We start from the raw sequence: 25,247 nt of genomic DNA, 5'->3' as shown, positions 1-25,247 counted from the left end.
TAATTAGTTGTCTTAATTGAAGTGAAAGTCAGTATCTTTTCCTTTTCTAAAACTTTTGATCAATGTGTCTTCAACATTTTTAATATTCCACTTGAAATTGTCTCCTCTCTTGCCTTCTAAACCTTTCTGGTTTATTCCCTCAAAATTCTTTTTTGAGAGCCTATATTTGCCAATATTTGCTTAGCACCATAAAATTACCATTATATATATTTATGTAGCTTTTAGTTAACATATCTTTAACGCTTACTGTGCACCTAGGCACAGGAGATTTAATGATTGATAAGGCAAAGCTCCTTTAACTGAGAACTTTATTGACTCAAATGAGAAAAACACTCAAATGATTATAGTAACTTATACATTACACTATGCCAAGTAATTGGCTTTCTCCTATAGGACATGAGGTACCTCCTTTTTTTTTTTTTTAAGGTTTTCATATGAAGAATTGATAGGAGCACATCTGTGCTTATAAAAAGGTAAATATTGGCAGCCTTAAATGTGGACCTGAGGGAAAGGAACAGGAGAGAAATGGGGCTATTGTAACAGTCTTTTATAAAAGATGAGGGAAGACTTAATTTTGACAATGGCAATGGAATGAGGATGGGAAAAATACCAAAGATATTTATCCAGCTTTGTTCTTTCATCCATGTTTCAGTTGTGTGTTTTCCCACTGGACTCTCAAACACCTTTACTTGTATATCATCTTAAACTAGAAATAAATAGTGAGAGAAACAATAGCTAATATTTACTGATCCCTTACTTTGTGCCAGGTATCATTTTAACTGCTTTATATGAATTAACTCATTATTCCTCCAACAACTCTATATGATAGGTATTATTATTATGCACATTTTCTGAAGTAGGAACCATTGCTCTGAGAGTTTCAGTAACTGAACAGTGTCACACAGGATCCATGCTCTTCTGTTTTGTTTTTTAACCATAGTACTACATTGTCTGAAACCTGAATTGATTGTTTCTCTCCTGCCTTCTCTTCTAACTGTGTTCATTCCTTTGTATCACCATTTCTGACATCCACTTTTCCAACTGAAAACCTGGATAATTTTATTTATTATATTTTTAATAAATTTATTTATTTATTTTTGTCTGCGTTGGGTCTTCATTGCTGCGTGCAGGCTTTCTCTAGTTGCGGCAAGCGGGGGCTTCTCTTGTTGTGGAGCACGGGCTCTAGGTGCTGGGGCTTCAGCAGTTGTGGCTCACGGGCTCTAGAGCGCAGGCTCAGTAGTTGTGGCACATGGACTTAGTTGCTCCGCAGCATGTGGCATCTTCCCAGACCAGGGCTCAAAACCATGTCCCCTGCATTGGCAGGCAGATTCTTAATTACTGCGCCACCAGGGAAGTCCCAAAACCTGGATTATTTTAAATACTGGTGTCTCTGCTTTCAGTTTTAACGCGTTCTTCTTTCCTCTTTTTACTGCCAAAGAAATATCACTATCATCATGTTACTGAGTTGCTTCATATCTTTGAGACATATAATAACTCTCTGTTACTCATTAAATCAAATATATCTTGATATATTTCCCAGCATTCTTGATATATTTCCCAGGATTCCCAGCAACTGGTCCTAGCTAATATATACAACTCCTTTTCCCCCTGATTACCAGGGTGGGACTAATTTCCTATCTTCTATAGTTTCTCTGTAGTTCATTGCTTCCTTTGTGCATTTTTCCATGTTCTTATTCTGGGCTGAATTTTTATTTACTTACTTTTATTCCTTTCTATCAATTAACTTTCCTTCAAGATTCAGCTTAACCATGATTATCTTCCATGAAGTTAATCTCAATGGTTGGTTGTTTTCCTCTTAATGTGAGTTCCTATAACACTTATAATAAGCTGTGTTCTGAATTACCTGTGCCTTTGGTGAGGTACTGGTCTCCTGTATATTGCAAAAAGGACTGAGACTTCTCTGGGGATCACCTTATCAGAGCTGCGTCAGGGAGTGTGTGGGGGATAGGTGGTGGTACCTCAACTTAGGTATGAATACCCATGTTTCTCACAAACATATAAAGAATATGTAATATTTTTGCCAAGACAATGAAATACAATACAGTTTATGAAAACTTCTTCCCCAACCTGAAGGGTGTTTGTTTCCTTACATCTCTCTTTACTTTCCACTTCAATGCAATTTCGGGAGTTAGAATGCACACAATATAGTTGGTTTTGCCCCATAGCTATGTTTTTACCATTACATATTATACTTGATTATATGCATTACCTTACACTATTAAATAATTATTTCTTACTTTTTCTTTTCTACAATAAGCTTAAGAATAGAATCTTACATTCCACTTTACTCAACTACATCTTTCAAGTACCAAGTCTAAAACAGAAACATAATAAATACGTTTGTAAATTTCAAATGGAGCAAAAATAAGTTCCCTATATTTATTACTGTGCAGTGATAAATCTAAAACATCTAATGTTTCTATACCCTTTCCCATCACCTAATATATATATTTAAGCTATGAACTTTCTCTAAGTACTGCTTTAACTATATCTTACAAGTTTTGATATGGAGGGCTTTTATAGTTCAGATCTAAACAGTTTTCCATTGAGATTTTATATATTTAGAAGTATGTATTTTCAGTTTCTAAAAGTATACAGTTTTGAATAATAAGTTTTATTTCAAATTTTATTGCATTGTGTTCAAAGAATATAATCCATATATATATTCTTGGCTTTTTTATGCCTCTTTGTGGCCTAGTTTATGATCAATTTTTTATGAATATTCTAAGAGTGTTTGGAAAAAAATATATATTTTCTATCTGTGGGCGCTGGGTCTTATAAGTGTCCATTAAATCAAGCATGTTATTTATGGTCAAATCTAAGTTTTAGTTTGTTTAAATGTATCAGTTTCTGAGAAGTCTCAATCTCTCACTGTGATGATGGATTTGTAATTTTGTAATCCTGTCTGTTTTGCTATATGTATTTTAAAAATATACTGCTAGATGCATTAAGGATCATTATAACTTGCTTGTAAATCATTCCTGTTATTCTTAAGACCCTCTTTTTATCTACTGATGCTTTTTATTTTTAGACAGAACATCTAGTCTTATCTAGTTGAGTAATCACCAATAGTGATTTCACAATGAAATAAATGGTTATTTTATGGATCCATTTTCAAAATGGTGTTTAAAATGAAGTTAACTTAATGGCGATATGTGATTGGCAACCATATATTATAACTTGATCTTGAAAATGAATTATGTGGTCATCTTACAGTAGTCAAATTACTATTCAGATGAAATGATGCTAAAAATAAGTTGACATTTCCCATGTAATAGCACCATTGATTCATGTTCATCACCTACAGTGAATGCTAACATGAAGATTGTATAATTTATTTCACTTCAGTGTTCTTTAAAACTGTCCAAGCCTATTTAGAAAATAGCAAAGCAAGTACCAGCTACATTGACTTCTGTCAACTTGTCTTCCAGGAACTTGATATGCTTGCTTGACATAAAAGAACATGGGCTAGTTTCGATTTAAGATATTTATTAATTCTGTAAATGACATAACACTTACTTTAACCAGAACAAAGCATGTCATCGTAATAGCATGGATTCAGTTCAGCCATTTTTTACTGACCACACTCCAGGCACAGCTCAGCGCTGAGTATACAAGAGGAAAATAGGTCTGACCATATAGGGCTAAGTATTTTCACACTGAACAGAGAAAATCTCAATGTAATATGGTTGGTACTACAAGAGAATTTATGCAAGAGTTACAGAAACCATAAATTCTTATTCATCATTTGCTAATGAAGGTATATATTGCTATAAGTACATGCCTAATGTAGTGGTCAGTTGTTTTCTCTGTGATATAAGAAAAATGGAAAAGGAGGACTTAAATGAAAAGAAGTGGGTTTAAAATTCAAGGTCAGTAAGATTGTTAAAGTAGTTAGGGGGTGTAGAATTTCCTTTTTGGAAGAACTCCCTAAGGGCCCAGTTGTTAGTAAATAAATGTTCTTGTTGAACACGTTCTTAACACGTTCTAAATTGAACGGATGCTTCTCCCCTCTCCTTCTTGCACTCTTCCCTCCAAACCTGATGCACATCCAATGCTACCTATCTCATTGCATCCTAGCAATGCTTATGCCAGAAATCTGGGTCATCCATGACATGTCCTTCCTTACTCCCGTTTTGCTGGCCTTCATCAATCCTGACAGTTTTTTACTTTAAAACTTTTTTTTTTTTTTTTCCGGTACGCGGGCCTCTCACTGTTGTGGCCTTTCCCATTGCGGAGCACAGGCTCCAGATGCACAGGCCCAGCGGCCATGGCTCACGGGCCCAGCCGCTCCGCGACATGTGGGATCTTCCCAGACCAGGGCACGAACCCGCATCCCCTGCATCAGCAGGCAGACTCCCAACCACTGCGCCACCAGCGAAGCCCTAAAACATATTTTGAATCCATTCACATTTCTTCTCCACTGCTGCCCAAATACCTCAACATATCACTATGCTACTTCAGAAGGAATCTTCTCTTGCCCCCTCTATTTCATTTTCTCAAGGGAGCTATCAGCGTTACCTATTTAAAACAATAAATCTGATGATCATGTGCTTCTTTCTCAAAACACTTTGTTGACTTTCTATTGGTCCTATGATAAAGTTAAATTCATCTCTCATACCACACATTGGAATCACTGATTCAGCCACACTGACCTTCCTTAATATTTCTTATACTCTGTCACTATCCTGCCCACCCTAAGATCTTTACTTTTTAATTCTTTTAGTTTGTAATAATTTAATTCTGCTGCCTCACTTTTTTTTTAACATCTTTATTGGAGTATAATTGCTTTACAATGGTGTGTTAGTTTCTGCTGTATAACAAAGTGCATCAGCTATACATATACATATATCCCCGTATGTCCTCCCTCTTACATTTCCCTCCCACCCTCCCTATCCCAAACCTCTAGGTGGTCACAAAGCACCCAGCTGATCTCCCTGTGCTATGCGGCTGCTTCCCACTAGCTATCTATTTTACATTTGGTAGTGCCCCTTGATCACCAACACTTTCTTCAGCTCTCTGCTTAAATTTTACTTCTAGGAAATGTTCTATAATGCTCTAAAGTACATCTCCTCCTTTCTTTTTGTAGCATTTATCACTCTGGTAAATAAATATGTGTGTAATTGTCTGTTTCCCCCCCTAAGATCATAAGCTCCTAGGAACAAGAACAAGGTCTACTTGGTGTAGTATCAGACATGTAGTGGGCACAAATATTTGTTGGATAACAAATGCACTAATGAGTGAAAATTATGAGGTCAAAAATTGATTTAAAAAATATAAATAAACCTAAAACGTCTCAATCATGTCATCACTTTAAACACTTCAAATTTTTTTTTATTTTTATTTTTTTTATTTTTTTTATTTTTTTAATTAGTTTCTGCTTTATAACAAAGTGAATCAGTCATACATATACATCTGTTCCCACATCCCTTCCCTCATGCATCTCCCTCCCTCCCACCCTCCCCATCCCACCCCTCCAGGCAGTCACATAGCACCAAGCTGATCTCCCTGTGCTCTGGGGCTGCTTCCCACTATCTATCTACCTTACGTTTGGTAGTGTATATATGTCCATGCCTCTCTTTCGCTTTGTCACAGCTTACCCTTCCCCCTCCCCATATCCTCAAGTCCATTCTCAAGTAGGTCTGTAAACACTTCAAATTTTTGCAATTGAATTCAAAGGCATTTTATGTGGAAAGGCTGTCTTATTAAAAATTTTTAATTCAAATTTCTTTTATCCTTATTAACCACTATTTACAAAACACTATACCGAATGAATTTTGCCTGCTTCCAAAAAGCAAATTTTATCTTGTTTAAGGATAAAAATTTCTTATCTTGAGAGTATCCAAAAGAATGTGGTACAGTGTCTGAAGGCAGATAGTTCCCTAAAAGGAATTCCAGATGTTTTGAGGAGTGTTGGCGTACTCTAGAGCCTGCTACCACTTTGTAATGTAAGATTTTGTATATTTATTTTAAAAAGAAGTCACACTAGCTCTTTATGTTGAAACTGTACTTAACCATCCTTTTCTGATGACTAAATATCTTACATATTTTATATCAGTGAACATCAGTGATTACTGTAGAGCATTGCAGTTGAAGTTTAGAAAAAAATGGTAGATCAAGTTTGGCCAAATGTATCTTAACCGTTGTCCCATGAGATTTACTTTTTAAATTAAAGCAAATCTTTAGCATGATTTTCTTTACCTTTGTTTCCCTGTTTTAGTAGAGAGTACCAGTTATTTGCTGAATTTCTCATTTTTTAGTCTAATTAACTGTATCTTTATAGGTACTATTTTTAGAATCTTTGATAGGCATTTTTTAGATTATCTCCCTACCAAAACATTACACAGATAGAAAAGCACCCTTTGCAGGTATCCCTTAACCTGTATGTTTATACGTGCTAACATACAATAATGTTTTGTTTTGTTTTGCCTGTGGCTGCAATTAAATACCTCCAAACCCAGTGGCAGAATTAAGCCAAGTTATACTTTATATCAATAAAGATTTAGAAAACTGGTTCAGTGGCTTAGCCCCTGTTTCTAGTTTGGAGGAAATATAAACAAATATTTTAATTTATTATCTTATTATTATTTTCATTTTGTGACTTTTATAATCCATCTGTTATGCCACTTTCAAGAAAACAGTAACTAACACCTTTTAAAACTAAACAATATTTCTGTTCAAGTTCTCTTTTTATTCATAGTAACAACTTTTGAGGATATGAGATAAATGTTGAAGCTTTAAAAATTAATCTTTGTATGGAAATCATCCTAAAATACTGTGATGTAGTGAAATAATTTAAATTTCCTTTTTTTTAAAAAAAATAAAATAAAATAAAATAATAAATAAATTTCCTTTTTTTACACCTATTAAAATTTCTGCTTAAGCGTATTTGAACTATTCATTCTAGGTAAAATTTAAGAACATTTAGAAATTTGTTGTATTAGGTGTATATTGTTTCAGGTCCATGCTAATAATGCTGTTAAAGGAAAAAACTCAGAATTACTGACTTTAAATTTCTTCCTATAGAAGCTGTAAATTACAAAAGAGAAAAAGATATTTCAGAGAAGGTGTGCCTTTTTGTGTAAACTTTTTAGCTGACTCATAAGGAATGTGACTTTTTAAAAGATGAGTATATAATCGTTATCTTCTTCCTGGAAAAATTAAATACACAAACAAAAATTACAGTGATTCTTGCTATTGATATAGAGCTATACCTCCATGACTGTAATTTGTTCTATGACAAAGTTTTAAAAAAGAACTTCTTAAATAGAGTTTCTTTGGTCATGGCAATCAGAATAAGCGTGCCTTGGATTCTAAGACAAAGCCAGATGACAGAGGAAACAATTGAGAGAGGGTGTACAGCAGACCATTGAGAGGAGGTCAAGACAGGTTAGTAGATGTGCCTTGGAGGTCTTAGAGACTGATAGTAGGTAACAGGCAGAGGTATGTGCAAATGGTCATCATTAGGATATTAGAGAATGAGTAATGGGAATATTCTGCAGGTGCAAAAAGCTATGCGTGGGGGTAGGGGAGGGGGCATGACAAGAAATAATGAGTAGAGATCTAGACAGATGAACTGTTGGTGTCAAGGGAATCCAACTGCAAATACTGATGACTCGACTGTGGAAATGGAAGTCCAGTGGCAGAACGTGCTCCCTCAGAATTAATATGAGGAAAGAACTCAATAGAATGTTTTCCTCTTGTCTCTAAGGCAATGAGATGCTAATTAGATGGGAACTGGGACTGAAAGCCCAGCAAAAGGAAGTAAGAAATAGACCTTTTTCTGGTACAAGGATTGAAGCTGGATCCTAGTTTCTTTGAATCAGTGTACTGGGTCAGAGACCATTAGCAAAGTTGACATGATGGTGAATCCTAAACTATGGTTTCAGTTGTCTTTGTAGTCTCCCTATCCTAGGAGCTAGCTTGGCTGGAATCTAGAAGGGATTGGTGGAGCCTTCAGTTAATAGTTAAGGAGTTATTCCTTTGTGGATAAGAAGAAGACAGAGTAGAGTCCTGGCAGGCAATTATAGCTGAAGAAAAGATGCTTCGTGTGCCATTCTTCTCACTGTGCTTCCCTACTCTTAACTGTGGAAGGGAAAAAACTGAGGGGCATGATTCACAGCCACTAAAAGATTTGTGAGACCAAGAATACCACAAAAGTAAGCTTTGTTAAACCTGGGAGATACTTTTGTTTATTTTTAATCAGAAGGACAGTTGATTTAATCAAAATCATAGTATTTGCAAACAAGCACTGTGCAACAGGGCAAGTACAGTAACCTCTAAGGACCCATAGAGTTCCCTAGTTTCTAGATGCCCCATGGAAGATGTTCTTCAAAATGTAATAGTAATTTTGGGGGAGGGGTGTATTAGTTTTCTATTGCTAACTTAACAAACTGCCACAAATTTAGCAGCTTAAAAGTTTATTATCTCACAGTTCTGTAGGTCAGAAGTCTGGGTTGACTAAGCTGTTTTCTCTCCTCTAGGTCTCACCAGGCTGAAATCAAGGTCTGGGCCTGCTGGGTTCTTCCTAGGAGGCTCTGAGAAGAATCCACTTTCAGACTTATGTAGGTTGCTGGTAGAATTCAGTTCCTTGTGGTTGTAGGAGTCAGCCAGAGGCTGCTCTCAGAGTCTAGAGACCACCACATTCACAGGCTCCAGGGATTAGGGCATGGATATCTTTGGGGGGCTATTCTGCCTACCACAGAGGAAAACAATTTTTTTGCCAAGGGATGACTCTGATTATCCAGTTTCTCTTACCAGTAAGAATAGTTAAAATACCTAGACCCCAAACAACTAGAAGCTTAGGGATTTTTATACTGAATCAATAGTGTAGAAAAGAGACAAAGGCTTCCATCTTTGAGGTCAAAAAGGAAAAAGTAGGGCAATGACCAGAATCTATAACTGTTAAAAACTTGTGAAAGAGGGTAACAACACTAGTATTTCTAATAACTTTTCCTTGTTTTTCCTTTTAACTATGGTATTATGAAATACTGTTTAAGGTTATTTTATTAAATGTTTGACTAAAATGTTAGTTTGTGGATTGGGGCGGGGAGAGGGTGTTTAATGGAAAAGCTCACAGATTGGCCTATAGTTTGACTATGTGGCCATAATGCAGGCTTAATGCTGTAATAACAATTTGCCCAACCTCTGAAATTCATATGAAGGCAGTAAGTGCTTCTTGAGCCCTGAGCTTATATGAATGCTAAAAATGGTGTCTTAAATATCCCCATTTTGTTTCATTTTTAAACAGAAAATTTTATATGCTATTTATATGAGTTTCCTTAGTAACTCATAATTTTGAGGAGTAATTGCACTAGGTTCAAAATTCTTTGTGATCAGAATGAATCTGTGCATCTTAGAACAGCCCCAGGTACATAGAAGGTACGTAATATTTGGGATGCTTGTACAGAAGTGAAGATACCACCTAGAACTTAATTGTCCCAAAGCAAATTCTTTATGTCAGCCCTTTTTCTTTCTTTCTTTCTTTTTTCTTTTTAAATTTAATTTATTGAAAATACGGAGGTGGAGAAGAGTTCATGTGGTAGTGCAGAGCCCCTAAATTCATCTTGGGAAGTACAGTCTTAGCACTTGTTTAAGCTGAATTTTTCTCTACATTACTGCAGATTGGAGCCTAATTTCATTAGCTTATTTCAATTATATTTTTTTCTACATGTTATTTTGAAAATTTTCAAACCTATAGGAGAGTTTAAAGATAGTACAATGAACACCAAATACCCCTCACCTAACTAAATCTACCAATTTGTTAGTCCTTTTTCTTATAATCTACCTTTTCTGATTAAAGCTGAATAGAGAATTCAGGGAACCTGATTTCTGAACCATGAAACATGGCTGCTGTTTTGAAAATTAACAGCTAAATTAAAGGCTGCCTGCTAAAGTATTCTTTAGGAATGAAATAATCACTGTGTTTATCAGGGTCTTTCTGCAATTCTCTTGCACTTAAAACATTTTTTAGCACCCGTAGCTGCTTCGCTTCTGTTGCCTGTCATATTTCCCATGCTTCTTGGCTTTCATATGAAAAAGTTAACATTTTGTAGAAATTACCAGCCAGTCAAAGCACTCTTTTTCTTCTGTGTGGCAAACATCAAGCTGTAGTACTTAGATCAACTCTTTTACACTTTATGTTTCTAGGCGCTCAGTGGCTACTTTTAATTTTGTTTTTAATGCTCTTTCTGGGTCTGTCCCTGTTTTGGAAGCCTAAAGGGTTGAATACTATACTCTGGATAATTGTTTTTGTGAAAGCACATATAAAATATTTCTAAAACAAGCCTAAAAAGTACACAATAATCAGTGATGCTGGTTCTCTGGACTCTAAGAGGGTGACTGAGTGGAGTGGGCTAGGGTAGAAGCATGTGGCTCTAAAAACGAACTTGTGAAGACAATGCTAACAAATGCCCAGGATTAATGAAAGTGATTTTTAGATTACTTCTAGGATCTAACTTTCCAAAACAGAAAAACTGGTTCTTCATGGTCTGAAAATTAAAATGTTTCAGGTTTAATTGAAATAAGAGTTCTTTTTTTAAGTTAGAAATACTTGCATTTTATTTAACCTTAAATTTTAGGGATTAGGTTTGTCTTAAGTTAGCATTTGGTCTTGCTTTATAGCTATTGACAAAACTGGCAGTGTGTATTTTTAATCTATAATAATCTTTATTTATATTAGAAATATGAAACTTCAGAAAGTGTGTGAATGTTTTATTAAAAAATCCATCAGTTATATCATTCTAACAGTTAATTTTATGTATCCACCCACCATCTTTGGTAGATTATTTTTTACCATTTCCGTAATTATAATCATACACCCAATTCTATATTTGGCATGTTTTACATAGCACTATATCATAAATAAACTCCTATGTTTCCCAAATAATTCCACTTGTAACTACGATTTTTAATAGTTGAAACATGTTCTATCATGTTTAGACACATATATGTCTTATATGTGCTACAATTTATAGAAATATTATATTATTGCTGAATTTGGGGGTTACCTCGAATATTTCTTACTATACATATATGACAGTGAACATATTTTATGCATACTGTTTTTCTCATAGTTCAGAATTTATATTTGGATAGTGTCTGAACAGAAGGATTACTTAGTTAAAATTTATTAATTTTTTTATAGCACATGATATATACATGAAGTGTGCTTTCTACAAGTGTACCAACCAGGTTCCCATGCCACTAATAACCTATTAAAATCCTGTCCTATCAAGATTCCTAAGCATATTTCCCAAGTTATCAATAATATCATAACTATTTACTTAGTTGCTAAAAACATTTGCAAAGAATGACCCTTTAAGGTTTGCCAGATCTTTGCTTTACATCTATTAACTGAAAAGATTTCCCCCCAACTTTCTAGCATTAGAAAAAAATAACCTACGTATGATCATTGAAAAGGTTAATCTCACTCTAGGCAAGAAATTTAGAGATCAGTACTTAGAAATGGAATGGAAACATTTGGGAATTATAAATATCAAGAAAACATTCTTCAGATCTTTAGAAGAGAAAAACAGATTACACCCCAAGGAACAAAAATCAGGATGGCATCAGACTTCTCTGGAACAGTAAATACCAGACAATGGTGGTGTCTATAGTTTTGATGAGAGTCAAAAAAAGACATTTGCACATATAAGGATTGGAAAATGATATACATACATCCTCTAGCCAACTAAGAAATATATAAAAATTAAAACTCGTGAGTAGCACAGTTATGTTATTGTTTTAAACTGATAGGAGAAAAAAACTAGACAAAATTAAAGTTGTTTTTGATACTGAAAGTATAATTATAAAACTGAATGTAGAGGTCAAAAATTATTACTAAAAGCAGAGCTGATGAAAACAAAAAGTTTATATGCCTAAAACTCCAGATGTTTATAATAAGGGTTAGGAAATGGAAGAGGGAGATGTAGAATAGGAAGAGAAAGCTAACTTCATTTTTCATAAAGAAACATAAACAATATTGTTTGTCTTAACGTTGGTACCTTTAAAGCTTAAGATAAAAAAAAGTTTCTTTTTTCTAATTTTAAAGGACATCTCATTAGATGCATATGAAAGTGCTTTTCTGCTAACAAGTGAAACAGGTAGATAAAATACAGCATAAAGTTTAAAAATAAATGGACGGGAGATGATTTGATATATGCACACACAAAAAAGCTGAGTTTGCAATGTCAATTTTGGGCAAAATAGATTCAAGGCAGTGATTATTAAACATGAAAAAGAAAGGAGAAATTGACAAACAACAATAATAGGGTATTATATACATTTGAAAGAGCAAGGGGACAAAAATTAGAGACAATATAAAGATATTAGGCAAATGGATAAAAATGTAGAGCAGGAACATGGATATTTTATTAAATATCCCTGGGAAATTATGAAAATTGGTCATTGATTAGACCACAAAAAATTATTCAACAAATTCCTAAATACTGAAGTTGTATAGTATATCTTACCTGGACACAATTGGGAAAACTAGAAATTAAAAAGGAAAATAAAACCTCCAACCATTTGTAAATTAAAGTATATCTTTGGTTAAATCTAAAAGGTTTGATATTGGTGTTCTCGTTTTTTTCTAAATCATCTAATCAGTATAATTTTGGTTTCCAGTTATATCCAGTAACTCTTTGGGAAATCGAAATTATACTATTGGATGATTTAGGAAAAAAATCATGAACACCACCATCAAACCTTGCAAATGCAATCAAAGGTAAATTCAGAGTGAAATTTACAGTTTTATATTCTTTATATTTAAAAAAAGGAGGGCTTCCCTGGTGGCGCAGTGGTTGAGAGTCCGCCTGCCGATGCAGGGGACACGGGTTCGTGCCCTGGTCTGGGAAGATCCCACATGCCGCGGAGCGGCTGGGCCCGTGAGCCATGGCCGCTGGGCCTGTGCGTCCGGAGCCTGTGCTCCGCAACGGGAGAGGCCACAACAGTGAGAGGCCCACATACCGCAAAAAAAAAAAAATAAATAAATAAATAAAATAAATAAAGGAAATAGTTACTAATCTATTAAGAATTTTGAAAATAAATGAAACCTTTTTTACAAAAAAGGAAAATAGAGATAATTTTTTAAAGAAGAAAACATATTAATTAAAAAGAAAGTGAACTAATAGAACAATTCCTGGCAAAGATAATGATGAGAACACTAATTCAATTTAGGAGAGAGAAAACAAGTCATCATCTGTCTAGTGCCAGCAGTTCAGTAAGGCAGTCCAGGGCAGGTGGGCAGGCTGTGCTCCACAAGTCATCCAGAGACTAAGGCTAGTGGGTGCTCTGCCATTGTTCAGGACATTGGTTTTGTAGGCATGACAGAAATTAGATCTCCAGTTAAAAAGTAGGAGGCAGTCTAGAAGTGGTGCATACCTCTTCTGCTCACATTAGTAAGAGCCTAATTCTTGGTGAGAGCAAGGGAGACTGAGCAATGTAGTGTAGCTGGGCTGCCAGGTCCCTGGCTACAGTTCTATTACCATAGAAGAAGAGGGAAACAGATGTTTGTGGTCTACTGGCAGTCTCTCACAGCTGCTACAGAGGACCTTTTTAAGCATGTGAATGTGGTGTGTATATGAATAAAACTAAAAATCTCAATGAAATGAAGTTTTCTGGGGAAAATATAAGTGAACAGAATTGAAGTAAATAGAAGTAGAAAATATAAAAACAATAATGGCCATAATTACTTCCAAAATTGCCTTTGTATTCAGGCAGTTTTACCCGCTGCATATATTTTAACTTTACAAAGTAGATAAACACCATATTATGTAAATTTCTTCAGAGTATTATAAAAGAGTTTGCAATCCAGTCCATTTTAGAAGGTAGAATAATCCTAATGCTTAAATTTGAATATAATCCAGCAAGGAATTTTCTAAACCTGTCTCATTTAGAATATAGGTGTAAAGATCCTAAATAAAATATTAGCTAATATAATTCATTAGCCTATTAAAAGGATCATCCATGATGATCAAGCATGACTTATCTCATAAATACAATGATGGTTTAAGAAAACTATCAATATATAATTACTTATATCCCAAAAGAAAAACCAAATGGTACCAATCAAATATGAAAAGGCAAAGTGTCTTTGACAAAAGAAAACCAGGGTCTTCCCTGGTGGCGCAGTGGTTGAGAGTCCGCCTGCCGATGCAGGGGACACAGGTTCGTGCCCCAGTCTGGGAAGATCCCACATGCCGCGGAGCGGCTGGGCCCGTGAGCCATGGCCGCTGAGCCTGCGTGTCCAGAGCCTGTGCTCCGCAACAGGAGAGGCCACAGCAGTGGGAGGCCAGCGTACCGCAAAAAAAAAAAAGAAAGCCAAATAATACCCATCAAATATGAAAAGGCAAAGTCTCTTTTATTATTCCTGATTTTTGAAAATTGTTTTTAAAATACTAGGCATAGCAATATTTCTTAGTATAATAAAGAACATGTCTTCAACCAACAGCTAAAATATTTAACTGTGCTCTGCATTAAAATTGTGAAGACAGGAAACCTACTACAGGGCCCTGATTAACCACGGTTTTGATTTCTGCAGTTCTAGTTACTCACAGTCAACCAAGTTCTGAAAAAAATTAAATGGAAGATTCCAGAAATAAACAATTCATAAGTTTTAAAATGTAGACCATTCTGAGTAGCATGATGAAGTCTAACCGTGTCCTGCTACATCCTGCCTGGGACGTGAATCATCCCTTTGTCCAGCTTGACCCACCCATTAGTCACTTAGCAGCCGTCTGGGTTATCAGATACAGTGTAGTGGTATCACAGTGCTTGTGTTCAAGTCACCCTTATTTTACTTAACAATGGCCCCAAAGCACAACAGTAGTGATGCAGGCAATTCAGATATGGCAAAGAGAAGCTGAAAAGGGCTTCCTTTAAGTGAAAAGGTGAAAGTTCTCAACTTAATAAGGAAAGAAAAGCAATCGTATGCTGAGGTTGCTAAGATCTGTGGTAAGAAGGAGTCTTCTATCTGTGAAATTGTGACAAAGGAAAAGGAAATCTGTGCTAGTTTTCACACCTCAGACTGCAAAAGTCATGCCCACAGTGCATGCTAAGCACTAGTTAAGGTAGGAAAGTCATTAAAATTTGTGGGTGGGAGACATGAACAGAAAACGTGTTCTGATTGACAACATTGTGTTGGGCCAGAAAGCATATCGAGCCTCTACAGAGACTTCAGCAAGAGATCCTCTGAAACAAGTGACACCAAGCCATTTACTGCTAGTAAGGGATGGTTACACAGATGCAGGAATAGGTGTAGATCAGAAAATATAAAAATTACTAGAAAGGCTGCTGAAGAAGCCACTGCCGCATTTCTGGCAGAGGTGAGGAAGTTGATTAAGGAAAGAGACCACATTCACATAACTTTTATCACAGTATATTGTTATAATCGTTCTATTTTATTATTAGTTATTGTTGTTAATCTCTTACTGTACCTAATTTATAAATTAAACTTTATCATAGTTATGTATGTATAGGAAAAAACATAATATATATAGAGTTCAGTACCATCGCAGTTTCAGGCATCCATTAGAGGTCTTGGACTCTGTCTCCACAGATAAGGGAGTCTACTGTATGACCATTTTAAATGTTTCTCAAACAATACTTATATCTGACTTAAAAATAGTATAAGTGTGTTAATAGTAAAGACAAATAATTCTCTGCCTGGTCTCTTCCTACCTACTCTTACCTTTAATCCTCCTTCCAATTTCTAGTAAGTATATCACTATTTTAGTTCCTCTGTTATTACCTTCACAATTTTACATATACTTAAAGTATTTTTTCCTTTTCCACCAAATGTAGACTTTATATCTTGATTCCCCAGTGTATAGTTAGGCAGCTGGTTCTGTACCATCCTTAGTAACTAAAACTGTTAGTTATTTAATGTGTAGAATCTTGATGAATGCTAATTATGTTATAACCAATTGCATCTTAATTTTATTTTTAAGCAAAATTTTATTTTATGCCTATTGTTTTGAAACCTCCTTACAGAAGTATATACAACTTTTTTTTTTTTCTACCAGAGGCCACTAGTGATAATAACTAAGGTCAAAATAAGGACTCTTCGGGCTTCCCTGGTGGCACAGTGGTTGAGAGTCCGCCTGCCAATGCAGGGAACACGGGTTCGTGCCCCGGTCCGGGAAGATCCCACATGCCGCAGAGCAGCTGGGCCCGTGAGCCATGGCCGCTGAGCCTGTGCGTCCGGAGCCTGTGCTCTGCAACGGGAGAGGCCACAACAGTGAGAGGCCCGCGTACCACAAAAAAAAAAAAAAAAAAAAAAAAAAAAATAAGGACTCTTCTAGCTTTTATTTCAGATTTTTATTTAAGAAGGGAAAATATAAAATAACAGTATACATCTCTGTTCTTTAAATTCAGAAATAGGGAATTAGAGAATAAAAATTATTATTAAAATTCAATTATATAATAGCATTTAAGAGAAGGGGCAAAATGGGAAATGGTGCTGGACGTATATACAAGGGAAAATAAATAACACAGAGAGGAAGGGGCACAGATTGACTTGTGCCTTCTTATAGGTAGAAAGATACAAAAACAGAAAGTCCAAGAGAGGAGACTTAAACAAAGATAAATATATAGCAACATGAAGAAAGATTTCGTGGTGACTCTTTAAAGTTCATTTTAATATATCCCTGGAAAAGCAAATAATTGTTCCATAATTTAGTTCATTTGAAAACACCAAATTTAATATATTGTATTTATAAAAAGCAGGTAAAATTTATATTAGTGATTTGGGAAAATATTTTAAAAATTAAAAGTAAAGTTTTCACTTCCAAAAAACCTTGAAATTCAAGTCACATGACAAAGTAAATGATTTAAGAGCAGTTAGAAAATACATATGTGAAAGTATATGTTAAAAACATACCAAGTAAACTAGTAAAAAGAAAAAATAATTTTAATGATAATTAATATTTTTACATTGCTCCAAAGTCTTATGTATTCAGTTTAGTTAGAAGAAGTATTTTATAGCCATATTATTTATATGTCTTTCTTTTTTACAAGAGAGAGAATATAAAAAGTCAACCCTAAATAATTGTGGATATATTATATATAAAGGATTTTCCATGGTATTCTAATGGGAATTCACACAAATCCAGTGAAACTAATGCTTTGCAGTAGTTCTTAGTATAATTAAATTATTTGCTCTCCTTTCTTAATTCAGTCACAAACCCCCAGAATAATATTATACATACTTTATGAGTTAGAGCCAACAACAACTTTCTGTGGATCCTCAAGTCATGAGATAAATTTGTCTCATGAGTTGGAAGTAAACTTGAGACAAGTCTCAGAAATTCCAGCAATGAAACCCAAGAAATGTGGTACGTCTACATTAAGCTCTAATTCCCCAAACTTGATTCTTATTTAGCTTACAGTTTCAAAACATGTATTATTTATTATTGCTACCATATAAAAATGAGCAAGTTAGGCAGTTTGAGAAATATACTCTTTTACAAAACTTAGAGTACCATTTAGTGTAACTCTTCAGTGTTTATTATCAGACTAGTATTTGTTATTGATCAACATGGTGTACCAAATGGTACTCTAAGCTTGAGTCCACACAGTACAATAAAGGAAGGAATTATCCCTTGTCAATAAATCCCAGAAGAATGGATGGATAATTTAGCTCAAAAATGTGATCCACAAAGTGAAGTTTGGACTGCAGTGCTCTATACCAGTGCTTTGTATTGGGTAAATAAACTGGATAATTACTAGTATTCTGTTCACTTCAATTTCTGTCCTTAGGCCAAGCCTAGAAATTGCTATTACATGAGAAAACTAAAGCATCGTGCTCTATACTAGAAATTATGTAGCTATACTCTGCCAGGCAACAAGAATTGCAGGAGAAATAGCATCTTTGAACAACACTAAGGAGGTGCACCAGTTCACTGAATTCTGTTTTGTTCTTGTAAACCTGCTCAACATTGTAGTATACATTTCTATAAAAGCATAGGTGAGTGTGTTTTACAAACTTGTCTCTCTTTTTACGTAAGTCTTTTTTATTGCAAAAACAAGTTTCTATTCTGCAATTAATTAGAATAGTGACATCCTATGTCTAGCTTTCAGTACTAAGAGCAACTTCCCCATTAAAATAATTGACTGTCAAAGGATGTAGATCAAATCTTTCTTCCTAGATCTGCCTGTAACCACATATATTTAAACTAAAAGAAGATAACTGTTAGGTGGTAACTTTTTCTCTTACTCTAACATTGTGTATTAAACTTTTATGCAAGTTTAATTAAAATTTAAAACAATTTGCCTTTCATTTTTTAAAAACGTGAGTGTTGATATTGTAACGCAAAATAGAGCTATCTGACAAATGGTAGGTATTCAATTAATGTACACTGAATGAAATTGCATGTTTTTGCTTAAAATGGGATGATAGATTGATGTTTCATATTAATATCTAAGAAATATTATTTCTCCTTTTATACTTCTATGCTTTATCAGAAGTTTAGAATGTGGGCATTCATAGGTAACCAACATTTTAGATAACCACATTTAAATCTAGGTTTCCTCAGGAAATACTAAAATCATTGGCTTTCAGTGATAATAACTTCCACTACTATAGAATAAACATGTTTTAGTATTTTTTATCAATTTATATATCGGGAAATATATGCTACAAATATACTGAGATATTATATCTTCTAATGGAATATTAATTCATGAATGAATAAACTGATCTACAAGTGAGAAAAGTACAACAAATACACACAAATAGATCCAGGATTTGTTTTGAGTTCTTTTCATAACAGAACTGTTGAATTCATACTGATCTGTCTTCAGCATATTTCTGCTCCCTTCTTGGCTGTTCTTAGTATTTGTAATGTGTCTAACGAGATTGAGGGATGAAATTCATGGTTGTAAAATAGTTGTATGCATTACTGCTCTATGTAAGAGTTAAATCTAAAACCTTGACTTGATTACAAAGAGCCTATCCCAAAGTTTTTCATATTCCTATTTCATGAAGCCGTAGGATTCCATGAAATAATTTGCAAGTAAAGTAGACTTTGAATTTTTCCATCTGATTTTTTCATAATCTGTTTATCTGAGACTAATCTCTCCAAATCTAATTCCTTTCTCTTATTCAATCTCCTAATTACTTTTTCATCCTCACCACCCTTTTTTTTGCTATCAATTATATTTTGGCTACCAATTATAGTATATCAGAAAGTGAATAATGTGCGTGTTGCCACCTATAGACGAGAAGTAATTATACTTATTTATGACAGAGAAAAGCATAATCTAAACAGAGTTCTTTTTTCCAACTCCTACAACCACCATTTTCAAACTTGTTACTTAAATATTTATCTATTTGTTGTTGATGTTGCCATTTCAGAAGGCTGTGCCTTAAAATAAAGCATTTACTTAAACTTCTATCACTTTATCATTTTATTTGCCTTTTATATTTTACTCAAATATACTATCTTATTAAAGTTCTGTGATTTCAAAAAGTTTAAAGAGACCTGTTTAAACCAAATAACTTAGTCATATCCTAAACTAACTGCTACATCTTAGTTTACCTCTGGAGTGGGGGAAATTACCAATATTTGTTCCCAGGAATGAAAAGCTTCCCTTCCTACAGTCTATTATCATCAGTCTTTTGTTCTGTGCCTTCTCTGTAATGATATAGGTTTGTTTCTCCTTTATTCTTTGCAGAGTGCTGCAGCAGCTCCCAGTCCAGTGCTAGGAAACATTCCCCCAGGAGATGGCATGCCAGTAGGTCCTGTACCACCAGGGTTCTTTCAGGTACTCAGAGAAACTCTGACTAGGAATGTTAAGGCATAGGAACTCCTGTTTGATTTTATTGAAATATATGAAGGAGAATGAGGCTATTTGAATCCTTAAGGTAAACATAATGCTGTGCAGCCAACTCTTGATTATTCAGAGACTGGTTATCTTGTATGTAGATTAGCCCTTCCTTCCAATATTTTCTTTATTGTCAGATTTTTATTCGTATATTTTACCATTTCACTGTGCAAGTAAGAAAGAAAGGTAGCTGAAATGCAAATTAGCTAAGCTAACTGTGGTGAAGATTTGGTGGGAGAAAAGGCTAATGGATGAGGTTTTGGAATGATATATGGATTTTAACAATCCAAGCCATCCATATCTCCACAGACTAAAGATAATCAAGATTTGGCTGTACTTTCACATTATGGCTAAGTCATAACCTATTCATTTATCAAAATTATAGGCTATAACAAAATATTTTGAGAATCATCTTTGTGGCTTTTAAACTGGAATTTTTATCAATATCATTATATAACATTTATAAAATCAGATTTTAAAATACATATGTTAGTATTTTAAATTTGCAACAAGCACATTTATTTTAGCAAAAGATGATAATGATTTTAGAATTACATCACTTTTCAATTTGATGGCATCCACTTTTTTTTTTTTTTTTTTTTTGCGGTACGCAGGCCTCTCACTGCTGCGGCCTCTCCCGTTGCGGAGCACAGGCTCCGGACGCGCAGGCTCAGCAGCCATGGCCCACGGGCCCAGCCGCTCTGCGGTATGTGGGATCCTCCCGGACCGGGGCATGAACCCGTGTCCCCTGTATCGGCAGGCGGACTCTCAACCACTGCGCCACCAGAAAAGCCCTATGGCATCCACATTTAAATCTGACAGTTTTTTAACCCAAAGCTACATAGATTCTGAAGTTTTTTTTTTTTTAAACTCCATACTTAATTTTATACCACCCTTTGAGAAAATTAGGAAGAATTTAGGAGTTAAGACCTGCAGTTGGAAGGCATTACAGGAATTAATGTTATATGCTATATTGTTAATGAATTACATCAGGTACTTACAAACTAATTTGTCACTTTAGTGTTTTATATTTTCAAAGTCCCTGATAATCATTTGTTAATTAATACATACCATCATTTCAGTGTAGATCAATGTACTTTATAAATGTGAAAATGGAGAAATAAAATTATAAGTAATTTTCCACAGTACAGCAATTGAATAAAAAAAGTCATAATTAGAACCTAGTACTAAGTCTGAAATGTAAAGTCCTTTAGGATATGCTATTTGTCTGGCTACTGTATATTAATATTCAAAAGTCTTAGAGCTCACATTCTGTCTTGAGGCCCCTTTCTTAAAATCTAGGAACATATTATAACTCTTGGTTATTAATTAAACAATCACTGTTTAATATAATAATAATAATAGCTAACACTTAGTAACTGCTTACTGTATGCCATGCTTTGTTCTAAATATTTCATGTGTATAAACTCTTAATCCTCACAATAACCTAGGGGTAAAGTAAGTATTATCATCATTACCATTGCACAGATGAAAAAACCAAAGCATGATAAGAAGTTTGCACAAAGTCAGAAAGTCACAGGACTGGGATTCAAGGCAAGGCTTTCTCAACTTCTGCCATTGACTTTACCTTTTAAAGTTCAGAGTTGATCGTTACTCATAAAATATTTCTAGCTCACTTTATATGTTTTCCTCATGCTCTTATTTCTCTTACTAAGGATAGATTGGAGTTAGGGAGTAAATCAGAAGAGTTTAATCTACTTACAAGGGCTAGCAGAAGCTATCTAAGTGGCCCTTTAAAAAAGAGGCAGTAGGTTGGGAAGGAAGCCAAATTCTTCCTAGGGTTAAGCAAAGATGCATAAACCTATACATCTTCATTTTTACATTTTGTAGAGTGAACCATTCTTCCCTTACCTACCTGCCTTCTGCCTGAGTCTTGATAAGAGTAGTTGAAACAGAATTAACTTCTGTTTTAATCCAATTAGATAAATACTTGACTATTACTAGATGCCAGGCACTGTGGTAGGCATATAAAAATGAGTGTGTATAATATGTACCTTCCTGAAGCTCACTGTCTAGCCAGAGAGTCATTATTAAAAATAAATAACTGTAATACAGCAAGATATGTGCTGTAACAGAGTAAAGTTCTGTGTTGACCTAGAAGAGAGAGCTATAAAGTCTGCCTGAACTGGAGCTAAGAGTGGTTTGGAAAAAGTTTTCCAAGAAAACAACAAGCAGAGGAATGATATTCCAGAAAGTGGGAAAAGTATAAGCAAAAGTGTGGAAGCATCAGAATGACCTGTGCAGACGTGTTCAGGGTAATATGAATGGAAAGTAGAGGGGAGGGCAGGCAGGAATTCCTGGAAATGAAATTGGAAGATAAGCTGTAGCATCTTGAGAAGGGCCTTATATGCCATGTTAAGAACTTGAGTCTTTATTCAGTAGGCATGTAGGAACTGTCAGACATCTTTAAGAAGGGCAGTGACCTGAATTCAAACTATAGAGTAGATTTAGGCTTTTTTAGGCACCTATGATATAGTTGTATACAAAATCCCTGCCGTTAAAAAACTCACACTGTGGTGAATAAGAGAGAGAGAGAAGGCAATTAGAATTTAGAAAGAAAATGGCTATATTAAATGAGTAGTGCATGTTTTTAGAGCACATCAGAAGGCCACCAAACCCAATCTTGGGAGAGTCATTGTCAGACATATATTGTCAAAACAGTAAATAGGGCTTCCCTGATGGCACAGTGATTAAGAATCCGCCTGCCAATGCAGGGGACATGGGTTCGATCCCTGGTCCGGGGAGAACCCACGTGCCATGAAGCAACGAAGCCCGTGTGCCACAACTACTGAGCCTGTGCTCCAGAGCCCACGAGCCACAACTACTGAGCCCGCCATGCCACAACTGCTGAGCCTGCACACCTAGAGCCTGTGCTCCTCAACAAGAGAAGCCACTGCAATGAGAATCCCGCGCAATGCAAGGAAGAGTAGCCCTGGCTCGCTGCAACTAGAGAAAGCCCGTGCACAGCAGCAAAGATCCAATGCAGCCAAAAATAAATAAATAAAATAAATTTTTAAAAAAATAAAAAGAGAAAATAATGAGGAATAGTATAGTGAGAAATAGTGAGGAAGTGCAAAACTTATTTGGGGATGGCTGGATGGGACTAGACCAGGAAAAGACTGAGACTGTTAGAATTTAATGAATAAAGGAAAGTAAAGCAAGAATTTTAATTAACACATAAAGCTTCACCAGCTTCAACAGTTCTGAGCTCTACTCACTGTGTGATCCTACCATAAGAAGTACATTGAAAACATTCTCCTAAATAGACAAACATTCTCGTTTTATCCCTGTTTATACTGCAGAACAAGCCCCCTCTTTTCCATTTTAAGTATAGACTTATATATATTATGAAGTGGAATTATTACAAACTCTAAATTTGTGAATTCATAACAACTGCATTTGAATAATATCAATTAACTCAAACTCCAAAATAGTTACGATTAATACCGCATACATTTAATAAGTCCATCCTGGAAGACGGTCTCTAGATTAGCATCTATCAACCATGTTGATATCTGTCACAGCTATTTGTGACAGATATCAGCATGGTTCAGACTTAAACCTTGACCTTTTTTAATTGAAATGGGGGTGCTTCTATTGTTGAGTAGGAGATCAAAGTAAGTAAAATCAAGGGGAATAGTTGGACATGCAAAAGGAGGTGTCCGTTTAGTAAAATAAAGCCATTTGAAGTAAGACACATTTATTTACTTGGAGTCTTTTATCAAAGGAGTAATTTGTATAAGAAACCCTCTAAATTCTCAAAGTGACCTACCATGGAACTGGTGAATGACTTTAGAGCAACTTTCTTAAATTGAGGAGTGTTGCTACTGGGGTCAGTGGGAAGATAGTAGAAGTGGCCTTTGATCTAACTAGAGTTTGGCAGTTTTGGTGGAAGAAAATACAGTACTGTGGTGTGGTGTGAATACACCTAATAGGTCCTCAGAACTAAGTCTATACTCTGACTCTCCTGTCCCTATGCTAAAGTATTATTCAAAAGTTTCATTGTATGCTAAGAAATCTGAATTACGCATTAAAAGCATCAACCTGCTGTATATTCATTCTCATAGCATTCTTACTAAAAGTCAGGCAAAATTTGATTCCTGTAGTTTTATCAAATAGGCAGCATTAATCCTTGAACCAATTAGATTTTCTTCACACTTACGTATAATAATCAAAATAGTTTAGTAAAATGCACTTATAAAACAAGCTTCTCATTCATTTGTGTTTTTTAAAAAAATAGACTATTAACTCTGTTGCTTTATAATTTTCTAGATTTGAGTAGTAAGAAATCTCTTGTGAATTTAATATAACTACGTTAAAGAAATGGGCATTTCTTATTTCAACCAAAAAAATCTGAGGGGAGTGAAAAAAATACTTTATTTTTTCCTTCTTTCTGCTGTTTACCACAAGAAAACTTTTAAGAAAACCACATCTTGTTTTTATCACTAATCAAACACATCTATAACTTTTATATAAAAACACAATGTAATCTTTTTAATAGGTCTAATGTAGATATCTTTGCGTATATAACTAATGTGGGATATACTTGTAAATATTTAATTTTGAATTCTGTATAGCCTTTTGTTCATTTTTACCATGTATTATATTGTGTTTTGATTTTTATCTTAATACATTTGCTGTATTCTTAGTCACTGGATCTGTCTTCTTTACTGAGAACTGTTGAAAACTAATAATACATTGATGATGGATTGTAAATGTAAGGCTTTGACATGAATAAGATTATAAATACTTGTTGAAGATAAAGTATACCAAGTAATTTAGTTTCAGACTACAGTGGCCATGCATATTTTAAAATCCGAATTGATCAAAACTGTGATATGGTGGAAAATATGTTGCAGCAGGTTCCTAAGTCACATTCTTTCTACAAGCAGAATGTTAGCAATGGTAAAGCGGTTTTGCCATCTAGTGGTGGTTTGCCAATGTCTCTACTTGTTTGGGTATATTTTCCAAAGGTTCTATTTTTAGCAAGACTGCACTGTAGCAAGCTGACCTAATGCTTTGACATAGTAATAATGTAATAAGAACAACAAAAACAACAAAAATACAAGGAAATCTCCCCTTTTCTCCATGGTACACTTATTGACTAGAAAAACTCAATATAAATGACATTCATAAAGCACCAAAGACAAAAACAAAGCTCAGGGTAATATAATATTCTTGATATTTTAAAAGAAAGAGAATCAAAAAGGAGAAAAACAATTATTTAATCTAACACTTAAAACTGAAAAGGAAAAAGACAAGAAGAAATGTTTTTACAAGCCCTGGTTAAATGTTTCTGGAGGTAGATATTTATTTGATTTATTTTTAGACATAAGTCCTACATTTTGAAGATACCTTCATAACTAAGCATACTCCTC

General features: G+C 34.7%; 1 protein-coding gene across 8 annotated transcripts in view; it reads left to right on the top strand.

Moving 5' to 3' along the window:
* SSBP2 (single stranded DNA binding protein 2) overlaps positions 1 to 25,247 on the top strand; it is a gene marked incomplete at its 3' end in the record, with an annotated part of 330,177 nt that overhangs the window by 218,233 nt on the left and 86,697 nt on the right. For 6 of the 8 annotated variants that reach the window (XM_081231546.1, XM_081231543.1, XM_081231541.1 and 3 more), the window contains one exon: positions 19,699 to 19,788. The exons of the other annotated variants lie outside the window; for them this stretch is intronic. In XM_081231546.1, coding sequence (XP_081087672.1) covers positions 19,699 to 19,788 — 90 coding nt within the window. The remainder of the gene's footprint in view (positions 1 to 19,698; positions 19,789 to 25,247) is intronic. 8 annotated transcript variants of the gene reach the window in all.

The sequence above is a fragment of the Mesoplodon bidens genome (genome assembly GCF_964165515.1).
Source record: "Mesoplodon bidens genome assembly, chromosome: 4".
Classification (NCBI taxonomy): domain Eukaryota; kingdom Metazoa; phylum Chordata; class Mammalia; order Artiodactyla; family Ziphiidae; genus Mesoplodon; species Mesoplodon bidens.
Note: the sequence above shows the minus strand (reverse complement) of the source record. Positions and strands in the feature narration are given on the sequence as shown.